Below are 24,364 nucleotides of genomic sequence, written 5' to 3' on the forward strand. Positions count from 1 at the left end.
GTTTGGTCTATGTGTGTTTTTTCAGCAAGTAAATGTGAGTTTAGGAGCACAAATATTTGTCAAACCTGCATTAAGCTAAATACTAACTAACAATAGGTGAGAAGAAAAAAATATATCAAGAGCAATTGAGGTGCATTATTTTATGTGTATGTGCAAGCCTTTTCCTAATGTTTCAAATGATGGAGCTCAGACTAAAAAGGAAGCGCAAGAGGATTGCACTCCAAGTGACACTGCTTGTTTGGCTCTAAGCTGTATGAAAAGATGACTCAACAGTAAGAATGTGCACATTTCAACCAACGTGATGTTGCCAAGTAGCAATAACAGGGAAAACCTAGCATCCAATGCTCAGTTTATGGAGGCAGAAGAAAGCAAACTGGTTTATTTGGATTGGTTTGGATAATTTTATTCATCCCGTATTTGGGAAATGTCATTGTTGATGTAGCAAGAGGGTGATTAGACAGAACAGCAAGTACAAAGCAAATCAAAGTAAATGGAATAAAACAAAGTATAAAATACAAAGTAAAGTAAAAAGGAATGTATTAAGAAATATTTGAATAACCACCCTAAATCACACAAAGAGCATCTTTCTTGAGCCAAAAATACATTTTTATAGCCATTGTGCAAAAACGGAGCCCAGTTAGGGATATTTATTGGGGTGTCATCACTTAGGATTAGAGAACATTTTTTTAAAAAGGACAAAGGTTTAGCAATGTTTAAACCATGGGTGTCCAAACATGTTGTCAAGAGTCGCTATGGTTGCAGGTATTGGTTCCAATCAATCCAGCTCAGCCAGTTTAACCACTAGGGGTTTCTGCTGAAACAAGAAGCACCTGATTGCAATTACTAATTGCAATTGTAAGACATCTGATTGGTGAAAATGTTTCCTCTCCGTGGGCTGGGATGAAAATGTGCAAACACTGTGTGTGGACCATTGTGGATTATACGTTGCCCACCATGGAGTTAAAACAAAAATCTGCACTGACTGAGGCCTTTTTTTGGAAAAGGTTGCACGCCCTGTTTGAAAAATGGCAGAAATGCAGGTATGTATGAGGATTATACATGTGGTCGTTCTTAAATACAAACAGCCCATCACTTGATCAAGTGTTTACATCATCTGCATTGAAGCATTGTACTATTGCTACAGAATATGCCGTGGGTAGTCCTTCCACACACAAAAACATGCACTGTTCAGTGGGCCTATTGCAGTGGGTGTTTCAGATTAGTGTACTGCTGGTGATCTTGGCTGGGACTGCTTTGGTCTTTTAATAACAGGAGGACTATCCTTGTTTTCTGGTAGCTTGCTATGAACCTAAACTATTGCACTGTGACTGCATTTGTTCTGCTTTGCCAATTTCAATGTAGGGCATAGTAAAACAGGAGCATTTTTCTTTAGCTTGTTTTTTTTATACAGGCATACATTAAGATATTTTTTTTTAATTTCAATTGTTTTTTCAATTATTTTATTTAGATTGTATGTTTGTGGTCATTTTTGTCAAAAGAATGTTCTCCTCTTGGATTTTCAGCACTGCTAGTGTAATGACTTTGATTGAACAGTAGAGGGCAACACACGAGTGTAAAAGGAGTCTGTACTCTTTGTATTTGCTTCAGTTGATGCACAAACTGCGGCCAATGAAGCTTTGATTTTTAATCATATGCTATCTCTTTTATAGCAGTGATGAGAAACTGACTTTTTTTAAATCTTGTATTATGTTTTGGTCAACATTGATCCATTTTCAAGTTTGGCAATGCAAAATAAATCAATGGTACTTTTTACATTCCCAAACTTGAAAATGGGTCAGTCTTGACCCCAAATCAATACACTGCAATGCAGAGTTAAATCCCAATCAGATTTGATCCCCTAGCAAAAAGTAAATAGTATAATAATCATTTTTAAAAAATATAAAGAAAACAAGGTTGTTGAATCAATTCCCAAATAAGCTTTCCTCGCCGTTCTGGTTTATCTGACGTCAAAGCAATTGAAATGCCTTTCAGGGATCCCTTTTAAAATCCACTACAGTTTTTCCAGCCAGCCACCTCATCCGGAGCGTGTGCGCGTGTTTGTGCGTGCGTTCGTGCGACAGGGAAGCCGACTCTTGTTTACAGCAGAGATTCCACGGAGAAGCCACTCGCACACACTTGCCGTGGGATCTTAGCAGCTGCAACGTGGACTTGTTTTCGCCCTTCTCTCCACGACGAACGCAAGCAGAAGAAGGAAAAAAAAAAACGTCGATCGTGGAAGAAGACGCCAAAGGAGGCACGCGTTTCAGCTCCATTCTGCTGTTGCGTGGCATATTTTCCCGGAGCCCACCCTTCAACCTCCACGACGGGCACCATCGCCGGTGCAGATCGCTTGGTTTTTTTTGCCGGTGAAAACACCCATCAGCTAGGCTTATCATTCATTTTTTTCTCTTATTTTGGGGGTGGGGGGACCCCGGCAACCACCACACAGCCGCCAGGCTTTTTCTTCTTGGGTGTTTTCCCCTTCAATGTTCCACGCGAGAGGCTTTTACGCTTGTGGATGCTGAGGATGTTTTGGAAGAGGGTTGGATTTTTCTGCTGATATTTTGTAGCTACAAGCCAATTCCGAGGCCCGTTGTTTTTGTTGTTGTTATTGAAGAAGAAGACATGGAGACTGAAGATGGGGATTATCATCATCATTGCATTCCTGCTTTTATAGCAGTCAGTGTACACTTTGGGGAAAATATACCCACTTTCTCTACATTTTAGTACTTCTGATTTTATCAGCTTAAAAAAGATTCTAAAATCTCTTTAGAGTCAACCCATCCATTTGCCGTAAATATTTCTACAAACATACTATACAAAAACACACGCTCGTTCCGGAGCTTTATCCTGCATCAGCATCCTCTGGGATTTTGTTTGTTTGTTTATTTTATCAGGATTTACTTTCCTTAATGAATCAAGGAACATGAGAGCTGACAAACTACTAATGGGCAAAAGCACAGGCTTTTTCTGGGCTGTGTTGACGACCATTTCCACCATGTGCGTATGGACCTCATATGGCGAGAGTAAGTGTTTTTTTTCCCCTTCCAGTTTTTTCCCCATTTTATTTGATGTGCGTCAACACTAGCTATTCATTTAATTTAAGGAAACGTCTTTGGCATGTCATGTAATACATTTAATAACATACATTCACATTTATTATTAGTAGTGGCAGTATGACTATTATTATAAGATAAAAATGTGACGTTTCATCAAGTGAGAACTGGCTGACCATATGGTGCGTTCAATACCACGCGCAATCGTGGCAAAATTGGGCTTCGCCGTGCGCAAGGTCGCTGGAAATCTACCAACCTTGTGTCGATTTAGAAACTAGTATCCTAATGGGGGTTATTTTGGGGATATCTATTGGGAATACTCGCGTATGGGACACACGTTTCACTTTGCCCGTATTTGAAAATGCTGAAGATGACTGCAGCGTAGTGCTGAAGGTTACTACAACCAGGCTGGACCATGTGGCCATTTTGCTGCGTTCACAGACACATCTGTTTTCCTCAGATTTGTCATGCCAGATTATCCTAACACGCAAAAGTATTTTAACACCAAATAACGTTTTCTGTCATCTAAATTGACTTTTTAATATTCCATATTCCCATTAGTGTAGTGCATTTAGTGTTGGGTCAAAACTATATTTATGAAATTGATTGCAATCCCAGAGGTGGTCCGGCTGGTCAGTGGTTAGTGCTTCAGCCTCACAGTTTTGGGGTCGAGGGTTTGATCACAGGTCGATCCAGACTGTATGGAATTTGCATGTTCTCCCTGGGCTTGTGTGAATTTTTCTCTTCATGACAGGCTGTGCTGTATTGTACTCCATAGTCTCCACTTTGATGACCTCCATCCTTTGCCATTGCAATATTAATATGCAATAATAATAAACTATTAAAGCATTCAAAGTGCTTTTATTTAGTTTTTTTTCAGCTTTTCAACGTGGTCCAACATTGTTTATCAAATATCTTGCCTCTGGTGCATAATATAGCAGAGTACTAAGATTATTATTATTATTATTGCTTATTGTTTTCTTCTGTTTGTTTTAGTGGAAAATATATTCGGCTGGCAAACCATTTTAATTGCTGCATTTATTCCTTTTTATTTCCTCATTTTGCTCTTTTTGATTCATGAGTACATTCCTTGATAATTTAATTGGCCTTTCAATTTCAACCGCAGTTAACTTTCCTTGCTACCAAGAATGTGGCAATAGGGAGCCTCTGATGGGAAAGCACCAACGTGACCTTAGAAATAGCATGTGTAAAAATATCCACGCTGTAAAACAGGCTTCTTTTTGTTGATTCCAAGACATGTATGTGTATGTGAAGCCTTGTAATTGGCTTCCGCTGTTCACACCTATTAGGCCTTATTATCTGATGACCAATAGCATTGCGGGGTTAATGGAGTACAGACGTCCTCTTGTCCGGTTCGTTGAGGTCTCCCTATACTGGGTGCCATTCCAATGGCTATCAAAGGGATACATTGCTTAGGAAAATAGATAATTATTGTTTGTGATTTTAAGATTTACATTGAGAGTCGTCTCATCCATCCTTACTTCAAATGATTGTTAGTGTCAATAACTGTCATCATAAACATGTCTAATGCTTGATCTTTTGAAGTAATACTGATGAATTTTTAATAGTTTGACAGTATTTTTTTTACGCTATTGATTGCTCTGCCCTATTTTTAAATTTCCCTTGCGACCATTCTGTAGTGTGAAACAACCGCGGCGACTAGGTTAACGCTAAATGATGCTTTCCCGTGTTGCCAGCTGAGCTTTTCTATGCTTAATTAAACCCTTGATATCAAGTGAAGCTTCCTGTTCTCTTGGGTTTGGTTAGAATTTACATTTATTTAGACTTTCATAAAATATTCAAGTTTAATCTTTCTTTGGCCCAGAAGACGAGATGATTTCGCTAAAATAATTATTAGAAAAATCTAGAGTTGTTAGACCAACGCATAGTATTCCAGTTTGTCAGGCTATCTGATACTTAAACTATCTTGTACAGTGAAGGAACTTTAAAGTTGTATGAAGTAGTGATCAAGCATGCTGTTGAAATATTCCTCAGGGGTACAAGCCTTCCCGACAGATGGAAGATGTTTGGTGTGCCTGCAGGTGTCGTGTTACTGTTTTGGGTTGTGGTATGGTTCGTGCAGGGGCCCCCCCCCCATGCCAGCCCCCCCACCTAGTGCATAATGCGAGGTCCGCTGAGGGGAAATGGTCTAACAGACCGGCAGTCAGATGACCTCCAGTATTCCAAAGATTACAGCCAGCTGAACTACTCCCCCATGACATTCAGAGTTAAGGCCTCCTCTTTTTTTCAGATGTGTTCTTCTATGTGCAAAACAATCAAATGGTGACGCGGTACACCCGATAATCCCTATAATCAGATTTGGCACTTATTTCAAAACTCTTTTTGCATTCTTTTGTAACACGCACACATCGCAGCAACCACTAATCCAGGGTGTAAATATGAATTTCATCATAGGACACATGGTAGTCCTTGCCTTCCAGAAGTTAGTGATTTATTTGTCAGGACTCATTACATCATGACGCAACTTTTCATGCCCATACAACTTCATTTTCTCGTAACCCAGAAATGACACTGTCTGCAGCTGTGGTGCCAATGTGTCCCGCCTACAAGGACGTTTCAGGTCAATCTCTACCCATTTGCTTTTGGGGTTAGATTGTCTGCGACAATAAGACCGAGGAAGTCACAAGAATGTGAGAATGAAGGCAAATGTGTGAGACTTCCACAGGAACATTCAGGCGGTATTTACGTTGCACCGTAACTTGTAAATAAAAGATAGTTATTACTTTCACTTTTTCCTTAACACTAATTCTTCTCATTTTTATTTAACCACTTAATTTCTCATATTTTAGGGTTTATTATTCTTACTATTTGCTTCAGTTTTTTGTCATAAGTTTCTTTAAATTACTTTTTTTGCACATTGTTTACCTTTTTTTATAAAGTGTATTTTTTCCACTTTGTCCGATTGTTATGTTAAATATAAATAAATATATAATAAATAAATGGATTCATTGGAATGATTATGAACAGCGCAAAACATTTGATATCTATATTTGACATTGGTGGTGTTGCTTGCAATAAAGCATACTACTAATTTGGTTTAAAAATAACCCATTGTTGACCAAATTCTAATCAGATTAGTAGGCCATTAAGCCTACTGTTGATTGGCATTCAGGGTTACAAAAGGGGGTCATGTTTGAGCTTGAAGGAGGGGTTGCGTTGGGTGTGGGGTCAAGGTTTATCAATCATAAACACGGGCCGCCAGATCCCGTTACGCTATCCAGATATGACTGTTTGCTCAGCAGTGTGAAGTAAAAACCGAGATGGGACTCCCCTCATTGCCTGCTAGTTCAGGAAGGGAGTGTAAAGGTTTGAGAGATTCTTTAATTTTTAATTTTTTTTCGTAATTTAACATTTTCTTGACACTATAATTTTTTTGTCTTCAGGTACTGATTGCAGTAATTAGAGTTTTGGTCAGCTAGAAGGCCTTTCTAGCCCTAATGACCCAAAATTGCCCAGTGCTGACCCTCTAACTACTCTAGACTGACCCCCATTCTAATAATGGTGGCCTCATCAGGAAGTGGAGAGAGCGTTTCTCTTTACTAACAAACAAATTAGCCTTTGTGGGTCCGAGGCTCCATTCCCCTTCCCCCTCCCTTTCTCCCCTTCCTGCAAAGGAAACAAAAGAAATAGCGCCCGAGGCCTCAAGTTTGATTGAAGCAAGTAAAAACTGAATCTGTTTGCGTTGAATGGAGATGGTGTCATCATTCCAGGCGCAATTTATGTGGCTTTGTAATATAATGCGGCTGATCCATCTGCTCGACGATGCAGACTGTTATGTTTACGTTGACGCTGTGTGTTTTGACTTGATGGTACGATGAAATCCAGTCGCTCTCCTGGGACCAACACACATACACAAGTGCAACAGTTAAGACCGTGTAAGAACATAACAGGTTTAGGCAAGGAGCTCATGTGTCTCCGCTTCCTGAGCGGCAAACTTTGACATGAGGCTAAACAACACCTGGTGCCAAATGGTAAAATCACTTTTGTATATCCCATTGATTCTAATCTTGTATTTTAGAAATTTGACTAAAGGAGATGAGCATTTTAGTTTTTAGGAGGAAAACATGGAAAAAAAAATCCTGACAATAGATCTAACTTCAATGGTGGTATCGAAATGATTAAATAAGGACGATTCAAACACAAAAGGTACGAATGGGTTAGTCCACTAAGGCATATAATTTATCCATTCTGTGAAAAATGAGTTCTGTTAGTGTATTTGTGCCGCAAAAACCCTTCTGTTTAAAGCCAATAATGTTATGAGAAAACAATTGAGTGTTAACTCCTGTTGTAATCGACCGAGCCAACAAAAAGCAAAGTAACGACATCCATAATGAATGGCTCTTTTATTGTCATGGTGTCTGCCTACAGGCACGGTGAGATCAACTGACAGTGACTCAGGTCAACTTAAATTTCCAAATGGCCAACAGAAAGTGTTTAGAAATATTTACCACCTTAATAAAATCAATTGTATTAATTTTTTCTTCTAACATTTCTGTTGAAGTAATCATAAAGACATCTGAGTGATGACTAGAGTGGTTTAGGCAGCATGGTACTGGCTGTTCAGCACTAAATGTACTACTCCCCCAAACCCTGGCACCTATTTATCCTTTTTATTGTATTTCTTGCAGTCTGCGGTCCCAGCATTGACATCCGGAATGACATCAGCCAGTTTAAGCGTCTGGAGAACTGCACGGTGGTGGAAGGCTACCTGCAGATCCTACTAATCAAGACCAACAATAGCAAGACCAAGAACCAGGAGGTGTTTCGCTCGCTGAGCTTCCCAAAGCTGACAGTCATCACAGACTACCTCCTACTCTTCCGCTTACCGGGCCTAGAAAGCTTGAGTATACTGTTTCCCAACCTTAGCGTTATCCGTGGGCGTAACCTCTTCTACAACTATGCCCTGGTGATCTACGAAATGACCAGCCTGAAGGACATCGGCCTATACAACCTTAGGAACATCACCCGTGGGGCTATCCGTATTGAGAAGAACCCCGAGCTGTGTTACTTGGACTCTGTGGACTGGTCTCTCATCATGGATGCCGAGTTTAATAACATAGTGAGCGGGAATAAGAAGACCAAGGAGTGCGATAACGTGTGCCCGGGAATCATGGAGGACAATCCGCTGTGTCAACAGACTACTTTTAATAACAAGCAGGAGTATCGATGCTGGACCTCCAATCAATGCCAGAAAGGTAAGTGCTTGGCAGCTTTTTGTTCTTATGATCAGCAGTGAACAAATCCCTCTTAGCCACATGGTGTTTTCCCTTCATTTCCGTCCTTACCTCGCCTGTGCAAACATCTGCACTCTGTTTATTGTAGACACTTTCCGTTCCTTTGGATGCAGCTATTTATGGAGTGTAGTGGTATACAGCCTCAGGTATTAGAGAGGCCTCGTCTGCTCTGCCAAGAAATCCACTAGTTTACCTGTCTGGAACTTGTCAGTTAAATATTTGTCTTGAGAACTGTTTTCCCTTCGTTATAATTTATGAAAGGGGGCATATTGATGGAGGGTCACCCCTGTTTTAACTCCGCTCTATTGCTCTGGTCTTGTGCTCAGAGGAGGCTCTTGTTACTTTAAAGGAGAACTCCTACTGATTCACAAATTCCGCTAATTACAGTTTTGGGAATTGTAAGGTTTGTCATTTGTTGTAAATGTTTTTGCACAGCATTTGTAACCCTGGGCCCGCCATGGCGTTGTCGAGACACTGTGACATTCTAAAGATGATTTTTCCTTTTCTTCTTTTCTGATTTAGCATGTTATGTGGATGGAGTGTGGAGTCGAAGGCAAACCATTGTTCACCCATCAAAACAATGATTTAATTGTGGTTAATGTTGAATTGGGCTCTTTGCGGTTCTCTTCCCGGGATTGCTTCCTTTTGGCCAAGCCAGCGCTGTTAGCAGCATTGTCTTTTAAAGATCCAGAGGTCAGGGTCACCGATGATTATTCAAGTTTATGGGATGAGTCACATACATAGTATATCATCTTTGCACCACATAGTGGAAAAACAATTGTTTTTTTTGTCAATGCTTCATCCCTCTAGTTTTAAAGCCTTTAAATATAAACTATTAATATTATTCCTTTAGATGTTTCACATCACAGAAGAATTTCACAAGGTCTTGTCTACAGTATACCTTATATTGAAATTGGATTGCCTAAAAATTCAACATGTTTTTGCTCCAGATAATGTATTTACTTCCAGCTCCTTAGTCCGCTCATTGTGCTTACCGTTTACTTTTAAACATTATCGGCGGACACGAGCACCCTTATTGTTTGTTTTGATCCATAAAACCTTGACTAAAGAAATAAAATAGTTACATTGGTGGAAAATATGTTGTTGAAGGCCTTCGGTTGGTACAAATTGATACTATGTAGTTATTGAGTAGATGTGACCTTGGAGCCCCATTGGTTTCTTCTGTTTAGGAGGCATGTCTGTCCGGTTATATACTGTGAAAGCCTCTGTGGATCTGTCACGCGGGAGGACGTTTTGAAGCAGCTCTGGGAGGCTCAGGCCGAGGTCAGGCTGAATTCATTCATCTGGAGGGGCCTTGAAGTCTCAAGGCTGCAGATAGACTTGGGGGGGAGACACTGTGGGAAAATAAGCAGTCGTAGGATAGACACCAGTGGCAAATGCGCTGTGGTATTGGGCTCCAGGCCTGTATTAAGTTGATTTTAAAAAGTTGTAATTATCAGAAAGAAATGTTTATTTTTTATTTTTTGGGGAATAAATATTCCAAGATTATGCCACTGTGAAGAGAAATGTAATGTCACAGATGTAGAGGAAGTGAAGATGAAGATTCCTTGTGGCAGATGTTGTAAAGTCTTCATGTAGTGGCTTTTTTCTTTATGCACATTCACACACGCACTCACACGCGGACATAATTGGCGTATTTTTCTCCAGTGCAGATGTTCCTTCAAGGGCATGTGGCGGTTTTCCCCGTCAATGCAGCCCACTCTTCTCTTTAATTACACTCTATGAGGAAGGAGGCCTGTTGTCTGCCTTGCACACCACCGTAGCCCCCGGGTCTTCCGCATTTCCTTCACGGGGCGACGGCCTAAGTCTGCTTGCCATATGTTTGTCCACTCACCCAGACAGCATGACACTTTGCACAATGATGGTGGACACAACAAGGCGGGTTAATGCTTTACCGGGGCAGTGGATATAAGTGGGAGTGATGCTTGGAGAGGCTGTGACTGACAAGTCATGTTAAAAGAGGCTCCAAGGGGGTAAATGCCAGACAAATGTCAAGAGTAGGAGTTTGATAATAAGCGTAACACTTGAAGGAGTATAAATAGCTTTGCAATAAATCAATGCTTCTCTAATTGTCCTTTTTGCTCTTGTAAAAGCCTCCCTCTGTGAAGAACCCCAAAGTTTTGGATACTAAAGCATACATTTCATGAAAATGTTCACCGGATTTAAATAAGTCTACCTACCATAAAAAATCGGGAGTGAAAAAATTACAACCAGAAAATACACCGAGACAAGCATAGGTTTTGCGGTTTAAGTAAGACAACTGTAGAAAAAAACATTTTATTTCCTGATAGATATCTGACTAGATTGCTTTGAATAATGTTGGGTCAAAATCCCTCTCGCAGTTTCTTTTTTTTTATGTTTAAACGAGATTGATTGGATGGAGTGAAAATACAGTCTAGCGAAAAGCACTGACTTCCCTCCCTACTGTGTGATTGTCCTCGTCAGTTGCTTCTCTGCGGCTTCCTGCTTTATTCCCCCCGCCTTGCTTGTCTCCTCCACGCCGCTTATCAGGTACTGTTAACATCTCTGCCTGTCAGCTATCTCTCGTCCGAGGCTTCCTCTCATCACTGTGGCCTGGGCCAACTGGCTTGTTTGCATAGGCTCTGCATTCGCTGACATGACACACTGTTCCGTTTGAGTTGGGGGATGCCATGAGATTGCGTTGTATTGGGGAGTTTTTTTTTTTTTTAAACTTGTCTGGCCTGCTTCAAAGCGTCTTTAGGTCCTCTGTTTGCCTCAGACAGGATAGTAAATGAGCCCAAAGCCACATTGTCAGCAGACCCTTCTTAATTAGACTGCCCCCACTTCTCATGGCTAAAAACTTAAGCTTAAGATCTAGAAAATAAGAATTTGAATAATGGTTTAGTGGATGTGTTTTGTATGTCGGATAGAAAGACCATATTTTATCAAAAAGCATTAAACTAATAGTTTTTAGCTACAGAGAGGATTTGATTTTACTAATAATTGTATATTGAATCATCTTGATTTTGTAGGTGTTGTTACTCTAGTTTACTAAAGGGAATAATTCATTCCAAATATTTTTTGAATGAGTTTCAAAGGAATTTTAAGAGAATACTTGATGGATTTATGGGCTTCCACATAAATTATTCTCCCTGTGCAGAGGCCGTGCTCGCTTCATGCCTGTTGTAAAGATTTAGTGATATTTGAGGTGTTGGGATTTTTGTGTTCACGCATGGATGGGAAGACACTTTTTCTGTCTTTTAAATAGGATTCGTACTCTTTGAATTTTGAGGGAATACAGAGCTTAAGGCCATTTTTGGTAGGATAGGGATATGCCGATTGTTTCCCTGTGGAATAGGGGCAATACTTATCAAACTAAAAAAAGAAAGTCTTGATGTAAATGTGGAGTCTGTCCGGGCACTCCACACAATTCTCTAATGGAATTGAACTTTCTAGAAAAAATGCAATTGAAAGTCCACGCCTCATTGCCCACACAGCCACTGTTTGCAATCCGCTCCATTTAGTCGGCAATGTGGGCAGCCTGCCAGTATTAATGCCAAAGATCCTCCGCTCAATCCGTCATCCACCTGACAGACATCTGACTAATCGGATCTGTCATCTTTTCTGAGCGAGGACTCCTGTGGACACGCAGGATCAACTCCTTCAACTTGGGTACCCTCAACAATTGACTCATGGTACTAACTTATATAACATGGAATGGATGCACATGTTCTTCTGTAATCCTTACCTGACTGGGTTTCTTTATAATGGCTTCAGTCAGAATTGGTATATGTACTTCACAAGACCCTACAGAGGAGATAAAAACAACTTTCTTAGAGGAAAAAGATCTGTTGTCATATTATCAATAACTTTCTTTGTTAACTTAAGCCATGTTTGCACCAACCACCAGTATATTTAAATTTGGGTATTCATACAAACCGATTGGTTTAATTCTCAGAATTGACATGGACAGGTCATATCTATGGCTATTAGATTCCCCCAATAACTTCCATGGTATTGTACAGTACTAATCTGTATCATACTCGGGGAGAAACGTAACCATTAGGCCTGTTCATTGCAATAGAGGCCACATCAAGCATTTGTCGTTTGTCCAAGAAGACGCGCTGGGGAACCAACACCACCACAAATGGAGGCTATAGGAATGAGGGTTGTGGAATGCTGAAAATTTGAGCACCAAAGCACTTGGTGGAACAATTTTTTGCTTTCTATTGGATTCCTTTTTGCCTTGATCACTGGATATATTTAAATTTGATGACATAGTTGTAAAATGTTTCTAAATGTGAACAGTAAGCTTTCTCTCGCAGTGACACGGGTTGTTTTTTATGCCCCATAAATATGTTCAGTCAAAGGCTCTCCAGCTTTTTTGGCAGTTTTCTTTTACATGTCTTAACTTGACCTTAACCATACATTTTAGAGAGCTCGGAAATTGTCACCTACAATTCTGTGTTTGTGAAACCCCAAAAGTTTTGCATCGGGTAGCTGCGGTGCCGTCTGATTGCACAGCACTGAGGCCGTGACTCATCCTTATGCTTTCACCACTCATTCATAAATCTGCTTGAATCGCATAACTTCCTCACACAGAACTGTGGGGGTCCTTAGCCCTGTGGTAGTTCTCCCCTCAGTTTTGCTTTTTAAATGGCAGGAAGTGCAAGGGGTGGGGGGCAAGCAGGAGGGAGGGCTTTATATGTCCGCATCCCCCACTCCTATGCATTCTTGTAACAGTGACCCACTCATGGCTGGACCAACATGCCAATGGCATATCAGCTTCACCAAATGCAACAAGTCAGTTCCAATTCACGTGATACTAAATAACCCTAAGCCCCTTACACTTGTAATTGAAGGCAGGTCATTTAAAAAAAAAGAAACTAAGTAAAATTTGCCAACATGTCACTCTAAGCTCTTCAAAATTGCCACTCATTCAGCAAGCCCTTTTGCCATACTCCTCCCTCCTGTGGTTTGAGTGGCTTTGGAGACCCAGTTTGTTGTTTCTTTCGGGATGGTCTAATTATCGACGGTGTCAGACGAAACCTTTTAAACTCTGGCTGAAAACAAACTTTTTGAACAATGGTGTCACTATTTAATATTGGGAATTGTCCAAGATTCAAATTTCATGCAAATTCTGAACACTAGCCTTGCCTGGAATTAGCACTATTCAAAGTGAGTTAATATGACTAAGAGTTGTTTTTCCAGTATTATCAAACTTCCTCTTAAGTTACATGTTGCATATTTTCTTTCTTCCCTACTAATGAGTGCAAGTACAGTGATATGATCTGCATCAGTGAGAATAAGTCACTTCCCTCTCCAACTTTACCAAGCTGTAGCTTACTTTAACCTATGTCATCTTTATCTGGCATTGAGGGAATTAATGGTCATATCGAAGAGTTGTTCACAGCCATAGAGAAAATATGTGAACAATAAGAAATGGTTCTTGTGCTCGATCTGTTGAGAATACTGTGAGCCACAAAACACCCATAAAGTGGCCTAGACTTTGTCTATTGCTATTCAAAAATGACCTTCACCTTCCTATTTTTCTATTGTCTCCTTGGGAGGGATCCCCAGGGGTCCTGCGCAGTTGTCCGCATGCAGGCTCATGGGGACAGGTGGTGGCCTCCCCAGCTCTTTTGGCACAGGCATCATCAGCTCCTTGGCCAGCCGCCTCAGTAAGCCCGTGGAAAACAACCACAACAGACATCGCCAGTTGTTCCTTTGTGGGATTTGGGAGGCTAGGTGGGGGAATTTGAGGTGGGAGGCGTCAGCTCCCAACTTGTGTGTGTTTTGTCAAGCACCCCTGATGAGGCAGGCTTTGTTCTTTTCCCTTAAAGCCGTGAGTCACCGAGTGATGACATTCTGCCTGTCCGTCATCCCTCCCCAGGTCCAAATAGGGGATGAGAATTGCGGTGATGTTTACACGGTGGGAACTTTTGCAGCTGTACTGCACCATACTGCAGTCTGACAGTGCCTTGTTACTGTGTCAGATAAATATAGAGGTCTCTAGAGGTCCAACCATCCCCTACTTCTGTAGCTGCATGGCCGTTTGCAGGGAAGGGAAAAGTTTAAGTCACCTGGGAGCTACTGCCATTCTTATTCGTCCTTTTTAAATTGGATTTTCACTCACAGGACACATGCTTGCTGCGTGTGGTTCCAGTTTGAAACTATAAATTTGCTGTATTCTGTTAAGAAACACCACCAAAATGATTGTGACCATTGAACCCTGATGCAAAAGTGGAAAACTACTTCCACCTGGTTACAAAACACATCACACCTGGTTGGAGAATATTTGGGTTTATTTTTTTTTAGGACCGTTGCATGAGTCTGTTGCCTCCTTTATGTCTCCCAGCTGCTGATACAATGTGACGGATGTCGAACAGACCAACGCCTCGCATACAAACATCCCCATTGTCATTTTGTATTTTATAACCTTCGAGAAGGTAGCTAGATTAAAGCAGGAATGTTGACAAATGCTCAAAGGGGTGCTTTGTTTTTGTTATTTGTTTTTATAGCAGAGGAAGTCACATAAAGGCAAAATCACTTGGCTGCTTTTTCCTCCATTACACAGTAGAGTTTAATTTATTACAAGAATGAGAAATGTTCCTGGGAAAATACTCTTGTCTTTTGTTTACACTGTAAAAGGTGACTCGGTTCTTCCGGACAAGGCATGCGCTTGCTTGTGAAAGCACGTTGTTTTTGCATTCCATCTGGATCACCGGGTAAGACATGGTATTATCTTCCACCTTTCTTCCGCCTACTGTGTGTGGGATCATGGTGTCAATTCTCCCGTTAAAAAAAAAAAAAAAAGGCCCTGAAATTTGCTCCAACTGCTATTTTCTCTTTTTTTCCATTGTAAAACTCCTTTTCATTCGTCAAACTCTTTTCTTAAGGCTTAAAAGAACTCAACTCTATTCTTTTGGGTTTGTTTTGTGAAAACAAAAATAGTTCTTTACACAAATGAAATAGTACAGGGCATCTGGACCTGGGCCTTGAGGTTGGCATTTTGGCACCTTGGGGCGTAACATGCCTGGCACGTAAAAGAAGAGCTATTAGGCATGCTATATTCTGGGGCCGCTCCCAGGAGAGCTGGTTTAATTGGCATTGCGTGCGTCTGGAGTCCACAAGGACGTCATAAAAAGAAATGGCAGCTGCCCCCTGCAGCCGGAAAAGGGGGCTTGGGAAATATAAAGTACATGTAGCAGACCTGGAATGCCTTTAAAGTTTTTACACTTTTCTGGCTGCTGGTTTAATGACTCAAAAGAGCCTTTGGTTGTGATTGTCAGTTGCCAGGCATGTTACGTTAGTCATAGAGAGTTAAGGATAATGAATAGTTGTGGGATGTCAATGTATAGATATGCAGCTAAGTAAACAAAGATGGAAGATTTGATGATAGAAGATAGATGGACATAGTTAGATACAACAAGATGGGTATAAATAGAAAACATGCCACAAGACTACACTCTACTTTTTAAACAGTCCAAGTGTAAACATCAGCTCACGTCTTGACACATAAACACACCCCCCACCATCACACCCACCCGAGCTGTCTAGAAGCACACGGGGGCTGTTGCCATGGAGACAGACACATCCACATTTGGTCTGTAAGCCTGTCTGGAAGTTCCGTTTGCCCCCGCTGTTGTCATAAAAAGTAGCACACAAGCAGCCATGTGTTTCAGTTTGATCATGTTGATTTATGAACTGTGTACTCTATGATGACTGGAAGGAAAGGAGATTACGAAAATACTTGTTACGTTTTTACGAGTCAAAACAAATCTAGATGACACACAATTGATGTTTCTTCATTGCCAAATGACCCACACATTTCCAAGCTGCTTATCCTCACAGAGGTTGCACAGGGTGCTAGAGCCAGTCAATTGCAGGGCACAAGAAGGCAGTATGGGGGAAAAGATGCAAAAAACAAACTGCTGCTCTATATATTTTCTAAAATGTTTATAAAATTGTTAAAAACAAGGGGAGGGGGCACTGTACTATGCCTCCATAAAACAACCGATCTAAGTTTTTACTAGTTTTAACTTAATTCGATTGTTGTGCATTGTGTGAATGTTCAACTTTGTGCAATGCACTTGTTTATCTTTTTCATATACGTTTCGGTCAGCCACAGACACGCCCATTCCGGTAATTCAAGGTTACTTTACTGTTGTAAATTCTTAGCCTGTGACTGGCCCACATTGGGGTTATCAGGCTGTATAGATTGAATCAGGACATTGGCAGCGTTCCCTTTTTATGACTCAACAGCGGAAGTTTTGTGCGGTCTATCTTTTGCGGTAAGTGAGCCTGCATCTGTCTGTGCAGACATGCCAGGATGAGTGACACGAATACTAAAAGGGAGGCGTAGAAGATGCGGGGTTGGTGACACTTTTGGGCCTGTTGCCTGCTCCTTGTGTTTTTTTTTTTTTTTGGGTGAAATTGATAGGGTGAGGAACAAAACACTGTGGGCCTTGACAATGAAGCCTTTTGTCTCCGGTCAGCATCGCCTCTGTAAAGCCTGTTGGAAATAGTTTCCAGCTTATTAAAACACTTCCAGACTTCACTGCATTTTCCACTTAATCGCCTGCCATTCTCTTTCCAACTCTTGTCAAGTGCATCAGTAGAGGTTGTTTTCAAACACAGTCTGGAAAACTGCAGTGACTTAGGATAGTTTGTTTATCCATTCATTTTAACCTGTTTTTACTTCCGCGCACTAATTCATACTCGCAGAAATGATGTCTACACCAACAAATGTTAAATTTCTCACTGCCAAGGTTAATATTGCCAAATTTAACCAAAACATATCGACTACTTGTACTGTGAAGAATATTGGTTCCGTGGTATGTATCATCATTTTCATTCTATTGTTTTAAAACCTTATTAAAATATGGATTATTCTTTGCTTAGCATTCTTGTATAGGAGAACAAATATCAATTACACATTTGTGAAAAGATTTCTTACAACCACTAGTATAAACTCCTTTAAAATATCTTTTTGGCATTATTTTGGACTGCCAGTGATATCATACACTCCTGAATGACAGTGGACACTTGGTTTTCCATTATAAGTCCTTTTTAAAAACAGGAAAAGCAAGACCACAGCTCATTATTTCTTTAATTGACCATAAAACTATGATTACATTGGCAGAGCCATTAGGTTTCTCCTGTACAATATTGACACGTTGGTGTCGAGTTTAATATGGGGAAGTTATTATTCCTGTCATTACCTCCTGAATCGATGGCCACGTCGTAATGGCTCTCTGTTATTGGATCCAATGCTTTTCATTGCACATAGAGGCAGTCTTTTCTCTGTTAACTACTGTCCTCATTACTTGCAGTTTTTTGTTTTAGTTTTTTTTTGTTCAGGATTGCTCTCAAGAGTATTGTATACAATAAAGTGTACACTGCTGAGCTTCAATGTATTCTATTTTAGTCACTTCAACTGCCGGTAAGGGGACTATTTTTAGTATTATTATTTGGGAGAAAACTTTGGATTTGGTAAAGTGGTATCAACATAGAAAAAGAAATTTGGCAACAAAAGTGTGGGTTATGGGATGCTTTTTTTGACTAGATAGCACAAACCGGTTGACTGGTTTCCCTACTGGATTTGTTAAATTCTGAAGATTTCTGTTTCTGTCTAAGAGTGGGAAGAGGAAATGGACCAGCAATGAAAAAGTGGCGAAAACAATGGATGGATTATATGTATAGATGAGGCACTGTATTACATTTTGTCACGGTTTTGCTATTATTCACTTATTGCTATCACATTTGCTTGGTAAAAGTAGGTGCTGTTCTGAAAATGTGTGTGCAGACATTTTTTTGCTTTCAGGGCTTTTGTCTAGCACAGCGTGTGTGAATGGAGGGTAGAGGGCTTGCTTCTCTTCACTGTCTGACCCACGCTGAGAGAATTTCTTGGAGGAAGGCCCTTTGTTTCCCCATCACTGACTCAAAAGCAAGTGCCATTATTTTCGCTGTCTGTCTAGGTCTTAGCCTCTTGATGGACTGTCTCTTGGGAGTAAATATATTGTATTGCAGTCCTGTTACCAAATCATTTCGCCATCTATCTTGGCAAGTTAGAATGCAAGACACACTATTCATACTGATTATCCTATTTTACTTGCAAGGTCATGCAAGTTTACATCCAACATAAAAATGCATATTTTATGCAAATATAATAGTCAAAACTGTTAAACTCAATCACACAGTCGTCTAGTACAAACAGTCACAGTGGAAAGGGTTTTGCATGAATCTACTGTATACATGAGATAAGAATCATATCCTTGTCATAACAAGTCATAAGAACAATCCGCCCAGGTATGGTTTCACATCGCTGAAAGTGTTGACAAAACTAGATGTACCAACAGCTATTCTGTCAACCGATATACCAAATCATGGGGAAAAATGATAGATCTACACTGGCGCAAGAGCCACTGAAACCTTAATTGCAATCAGAATCGGCCTCAAAGACCGATCCTCCCCTTAGCCTAGTCAGCCTGTACATCGCAATTTCCACCATAGTTATTTTTCTTGGAGCAAGATTTGATTAAGCAATATCAAAAACAGGCTTAGTATGAACCCTATTTCTTTAGCATGTGCTCAAAAAGCTATTGCTGACGTGGCGTGATGCTGCTGCATAACAGAATAGCCTCCAATTTACCAACCAGAAATTGGCTAAAAAGCCAAACCAATGGTTTCTCTCTGGTATCACACTGTGCATATGGCTCCACGGCTGTTGCTTTTGGTTAGATCACCTACATTCTTCCCTAACACAAAGATATTCAATATGTTCTTTAGATTGCCAAGCACGATGTCATCTCCTACTCAGGCCTTCGCTGTGCCAGTTTGCCTGTGCGGCCACAAAAACAAAACACCAGCCTCCTAGTGAAAACTTAAAAACTGTCATGTGCCTCACACTAGGGATTCAAGTGTTTCACACAGATTGGGCTATGTTGAACTCCTTAAATTTCTACAAATATTTAGAGTGGTGAAACCTTTGCAGTCTCTGTTGAGTTCATGGGAATCATTATTGCTCTTCCGACCCCAGGTTAATGGAAGGTGAATGCCTTGGAATCATGTCCTGTTCCCCAGTCACCCCAAACCAGCAGTGATAGATCAACACACCTGCGTCTCAAATGAGGATGATTGCTGTTGAAAATGGAAAAACATCTAAATGTACCCATTATTGTGGATTAGAGTAGGTAAAAGATGGCAGACTGACAAATCCTCTGTGATTTTATGTCTACATCAACTCTCTAAGCAACTTGCATGCTCAAGTCCCTTGCGATGTTTATCTATTTGATAGCTCGACCACTTCAGAGATTAGCCCTCTCTCCCTTTACTGGAAGGAAGGAACTAAACACAAAAACGTGTGCAGTGAAAGAGCAGAAAGGCCAGAGAGGAGTGTCTCTTTGGTAAACTGAGGAAGCAAGCTAGAGTCCTTTGGGCCTTCTCTGACAGCTGCAGCAATTCGAGAGGGCCAAGCGAGACTTGTGGTTTCCTAACGGGGGGCCCAGGAGAGAAGTGTGCAGGACAACAGACGCGTACATGTGTCCAGACTAAGTGGGGTTAAGAGCCGTTGTTGCATTATGGGTTTCAATTAGGGTTAGAGGGCAGTGGGAGGATAGGGACGACATACCCGTCAATTGGGTTACGTGCAGACACAGGCGTAGGCACAGACACGAGCCATGCAGTGTTCTCCTCCCATGCATACTGGCAGATCTCTGAGCTATCACAGGCAATTAATGTGGTCATTCATCTTGCAGCTTTTTCTGGTTAACGGCTGTAGTGGAAACAGAGGCTGCCGAAGCACGACGAGCAAAAGAGCAGATGATGGGGACATCTAACGAACTCCAAAACAATGAGTGGATCTGCTTCTTTCCAACCCCATTATAATGCTAAATTTAGCCTTTACACACTCCCATATGCTTAAACGCCAGAGATGCAGGTTGGCAACCGAGAGATCGTTTTGATGTTAAAATGGGAAAAGTACCAGCTTCTCTTAAGAAATCAATGTGATGTTGATTGATTTTGGATGATGTTGAACAAAAGCCATAGCAAATGTGGACCGATTGATGCAAAGAATATTTTTATTTATTAATTATCCGTACTGCTTATTTTCAGAAGTTTATCCCAACCAACAATAACCAGGAACCTAACAAATCCTTCTATCCATTCAGCCATAATTCAAATTTTACTAGTGAATTCTAGTTAGGGTCAATGCTATCATTCTTTATTATTGTTAAATACATCCATCAGATGTAATCGTGTGATAACTGGAGTCTATGGTATTAGCAGAGCATGTTTTCTTTGCTATTGTGATTTGATTTTGGCATTTTTGGCAGTTGGTACAGCAGATGGAGGGAGGAGGGGCACGAGAGGTCGGGCGCACTTTGTCGTCCCTCCATCAAGTGTTTGGGTGTTCATGAGTGGCTTTTGAGTGCGTCTATGGGCAGACAGACAGCTGGTCAAACAGGCTTAGGAAAGCATTGGGCATTCAGAGCTTTGACTTAAGCCCATTAGGTCCCTCTTTATTGCCAATAGGTCAATAGCCCCAATTTGAAAATTGTTTTCATACTGCTGACGTTGTGGTAACTCTGTGTTCACTTGATTGAACGCCATTCTGAATTCTTGTTTGGACACTTGGAGGTCAAATCCAAGAAGTCTATAAACGTAAAATGTGTGGGCTACTCGGTGGTAGGTGTGGTGAGGTTTGTTGTGATTGATTGTGACAGAGTGTGCTAAGGGTGTCGGTGGGGGGTGCTAGGATGACTGCTCTGCTGAGCTCTAACTCTTGTGTGGATGTGTCAAGTAGCACCTAGGCTTGTGGAATGTTGGACCAGTGGCCTTAGTTTCCTCATGCTGTGTGGCCCTGAGAAAGCTCAAGAAGGAAATGTTCCCCCAAGATAAAGAAGGTCTCATGTTCTACCGACTTGGAAGAATCATTGCTTTAAGGGACTATCAAGAAGCTATATAGTTCTGATAGCTTTCTGGTTCCCCAATTTGTGAAGGCTCTTGTTCAAGTCCCTCGAGAACCAGCAGCACTTAGGTTACAATATACCTATACAGTATTTCTTGGAATATCCCATACAGCACCACCCAAATTTTGATTAAAAACTGCCTCCTAAATTAAAATCATTTTGAACATAACCTCCCTGTGGAGTTGAGACATGACCGCATCAGCTCCAGAAGGGACGCATCATGGACCTCCTGTCCTAGTATCCATTTCTATTACGCCATGCCAAAACCATTCATCTCTTAGCTTGTAAATTGGTAATAGATCATCGGTAACCCCAATGGGGTCTTAGCCCACTTGGGGGTAGTTGATCGCTTCATGGACATCCATCATCTGGATTCACATAATGTTTTGGTGTGGTTTCACTAGGGTTCATTTGCATGTGAGGGGATCAGAAAGGAAAAATGTTAAATTATGTTAGATGACCTGAGGACTGTGCAGTTGAGTGTTCCAAGTCACTATTGTCAGTGGAATGCCATTTACCTTTAACACTTCATTTAGAACCCTTCCAAACAGCTTGAATGGGGCCTATGGAATGTTAAAGCTTGATTATCTTTCCAGATGCACTATAGATTGGCCTTAAATCTAGGCGGATTTGCCCGTTTTTTTTGATAAATCATTCATTCCTCGGCAATCTCTAATTCCACAAATGCAGTAAAGTTTCATGCCTTTTCTGATGTTTCTTGTCGTTAAATACCATGTAAAATGTTCTTATTAGTTACTATCTGATTAAACAGTCCCTATTCAATTTCTTCCACTTCAGTGGACACTCCCTTGGTCCAGGCTGATGTCGGTTCCCCTAACATCTGGATTCAATAGTAGCAACTCCCTCCTCCTCATATAAATAGCCAGGCAGCCGTAACCACACTATGCACTGGCGCTTGGACGCTACTTCATTTGTTCCCTGTGCCAGCCCTTTTTTTTGGAGTTACCATCTTAAATATGGCTAGCCATTTTACTCGTCACCTTTTCTGCACATACAACAATCCCCATGTCACCTCGACTCCAACTTTAAAACTAGTCTTCCCATTGCGATGCTAAGACTGAAGAAAATATGCTGAGTGAGAAGTTTGATAGAAAGTTTGAGTGGTGCCAGTCTTGGCTCTAATGAATGGATAGTGGGTGGGCTTAAAGGTTGGCAACTGTTGCTTATGAGTCTTCATATTTTTCAAGTGCCTTTTGTCAAGGTGATCCTTTTTGCATGATTTATCTAATAGCAGATGAATTTCAAAACTAACTTCTAGTGTAATATACTTAAATGAGCCACGATCACAGATCTGACCCAGATTAGGGCAAACATTTTTGTCATAAACAAATCTGAGATTCTGCATAAAAATTTTCGCCAGCAATTTTGGTTCAGAACGGATAATTTGCTCATACTCAAATTCATACTACAAAATTCCCTTCAGAATCAGGTGTCCGTGACTGATGGGCAAAGCTTCTTCACTTTGACATCAAATGCTGTTGAAGCATAGTTTCAGTGTTTGATGATCATTTAAATGAGTGCCCATGTCCGAGAATGTGCGATAAAGGCACCCTACAAAGACTGATTTGTATGTTTTTATTCAACACGTGCAACTAGAAACGGTCTCTTAAGTGAAAACTCAAAGAGTCCCTTTTTTTTATCCTCCCGGACGGACTGCGTCTCTCGAGTGCTGTTTTGTTTGTGTGCTAGGGGTTGATGGGGGCTACAGCTTGAGTAAGTTTTAATTTGTCTGCTTACAGAGCAACACACTGCAGGCTGGTGTTCTGGGTCGGAAGGGGGGGCAGATGCATTAGCGCCTGTGCACTCATTCACCTCAAGACGAGACACACAAACACGCAGTCACACACACTCACAGTGGCTCCTATTATGGCAACCTGTGGCGTTGTCTGAGGGACTATGGCTGTTATCGGGTTAATCAGCTCAGAAGTCACAGCAGGGTAGTCTCATACAGTGGAAGTTGGATAAGTCTCAAAAATTGTGCAATTTAGAGTTTGAGTGAGTTACTCGCCTGACTTTGGTGCGGGCAGGTGCTGGCTCGATTCCCACTGGTGGTAGTATGATTGTAAGTGAGTGGTTGCAAACAGGGTGCAGATAATGAATGAATGAATTTGATGACATTTTAAAATGAGAGCTATTGTATTATAATTTAAACAATAAAACATTCACATATTCAATAATACAGTCCTAAAGTTTTCCAAGTTCAACTGACTATGCTGTTCCATCCAATTAGTACCTTATGTTTATCCCAAAGCCCCCGCTCCCCTCCCACAAACAATTTCCCACCTATTCTCAGACTACAAAGACTGTGTGGAAAAAGAAGTTGCAGCCTTACATGACACTGTGAACGCGTGCCTCTGCCTGGCGTGTGATGTGGTGAGTGCAAAAAAAGGAGGTTGTGTTCCAAAGGATGCAACTTGAGATGGTTGTCCCCCCCCTTTCCCACGCCCTCTCCTCTGCCTGGACTCCCCTGTTTTTGGCCTCTTTAGGAGGAGTCACCGCTTTCCTCTGCTGTGGGCCAAGAGGTTATAAGGTTTATTTGAAGGGTGGTGCTTTTAGGGTGGCAGCAGACCAAGCTGGCCTATGTAACATGGATAGGTTTTGATGGAAAAGGAACACAAATGGACGGAATGGAAGTGGGGGGAGGAGGGATAAAACAAGCAAGTCCCTCTTGGCCTGTTGGTACCTCTGACCCCCTCCCCCTCGGCCATAAATTCCATGCCAGCAGCTCGAGTGGTAAAGCGGTCGTTTTATGAATGGGGATGGGCGGGGTGAGGAGGGGCCTGGCGTTGGCCCACACATACAACACACACCATGCCTGCTTTTGTTAGCATTTGGATCATGTTCAAGTAACAATTCGAGACCGTTTTGCAGACTCCGCAGAACAAAAGATCCAAATTGAGCCGTTTTCGCTTCGCCCGTTATAGAGAGACTGCGCACTTAGTGGCAAGCAAGTTAATTTATGTCTTTCTGTTAATGTCAAAGTCCTATCTACACATTCTCTGCTTCTTTTTGTGATATCCCTTTTCTGGGCTTTTGACTGGCTGAAACATTTGAA

The 24,364-nt window shown here is 41.2% G+C and overlaps 1 protein-coding gene across 1 annotated transcript in view; it reads left to right on the forward strand.

Moving 5' to 3' along the window:
• Positions 1 to 2,039: 2,039 nt before the first annotated feature.
• The window catches only part of LOC144212605 (insulin-like growth factor 1 receptor), a 47,968-nt gene continuing 25,643 nt past the window's right edge, over positions 2,040 to 24,364 (forward strand). Inside the window, exons 1-2 of the mRNA XM_077740620.1 lie at positions 2,040 to 3,026; positions 7,727 to 8,293. Coding sequence (XP_077596746.1) covers positions 2,927 to 3,026; positions 7,727 to 8,293 — 667 coding nt within the window. The 5' untranslated portion in view covers positions 2,040 to 2,926. The remainder of the gene's footprint in view (positions 3,027 to 7,726; positions 8,294 to 24,364) is intronic.

The sequence above is a fragment of the Stigmatopora nigra genome, chromosome 2, assembly GCF_051989575.1.
Source record: "Stigmatopora nigra isolate UIUO_SnigA chromosome 2, RoL_Snig_1.1, whole genome shotgun sequence".
NCBI lineage: Eukaryota > Metazoa > Chordata > Actinopteri > Syngnathiformes > Syngnathidae > Stigmatopora > Stigmatopora nigra.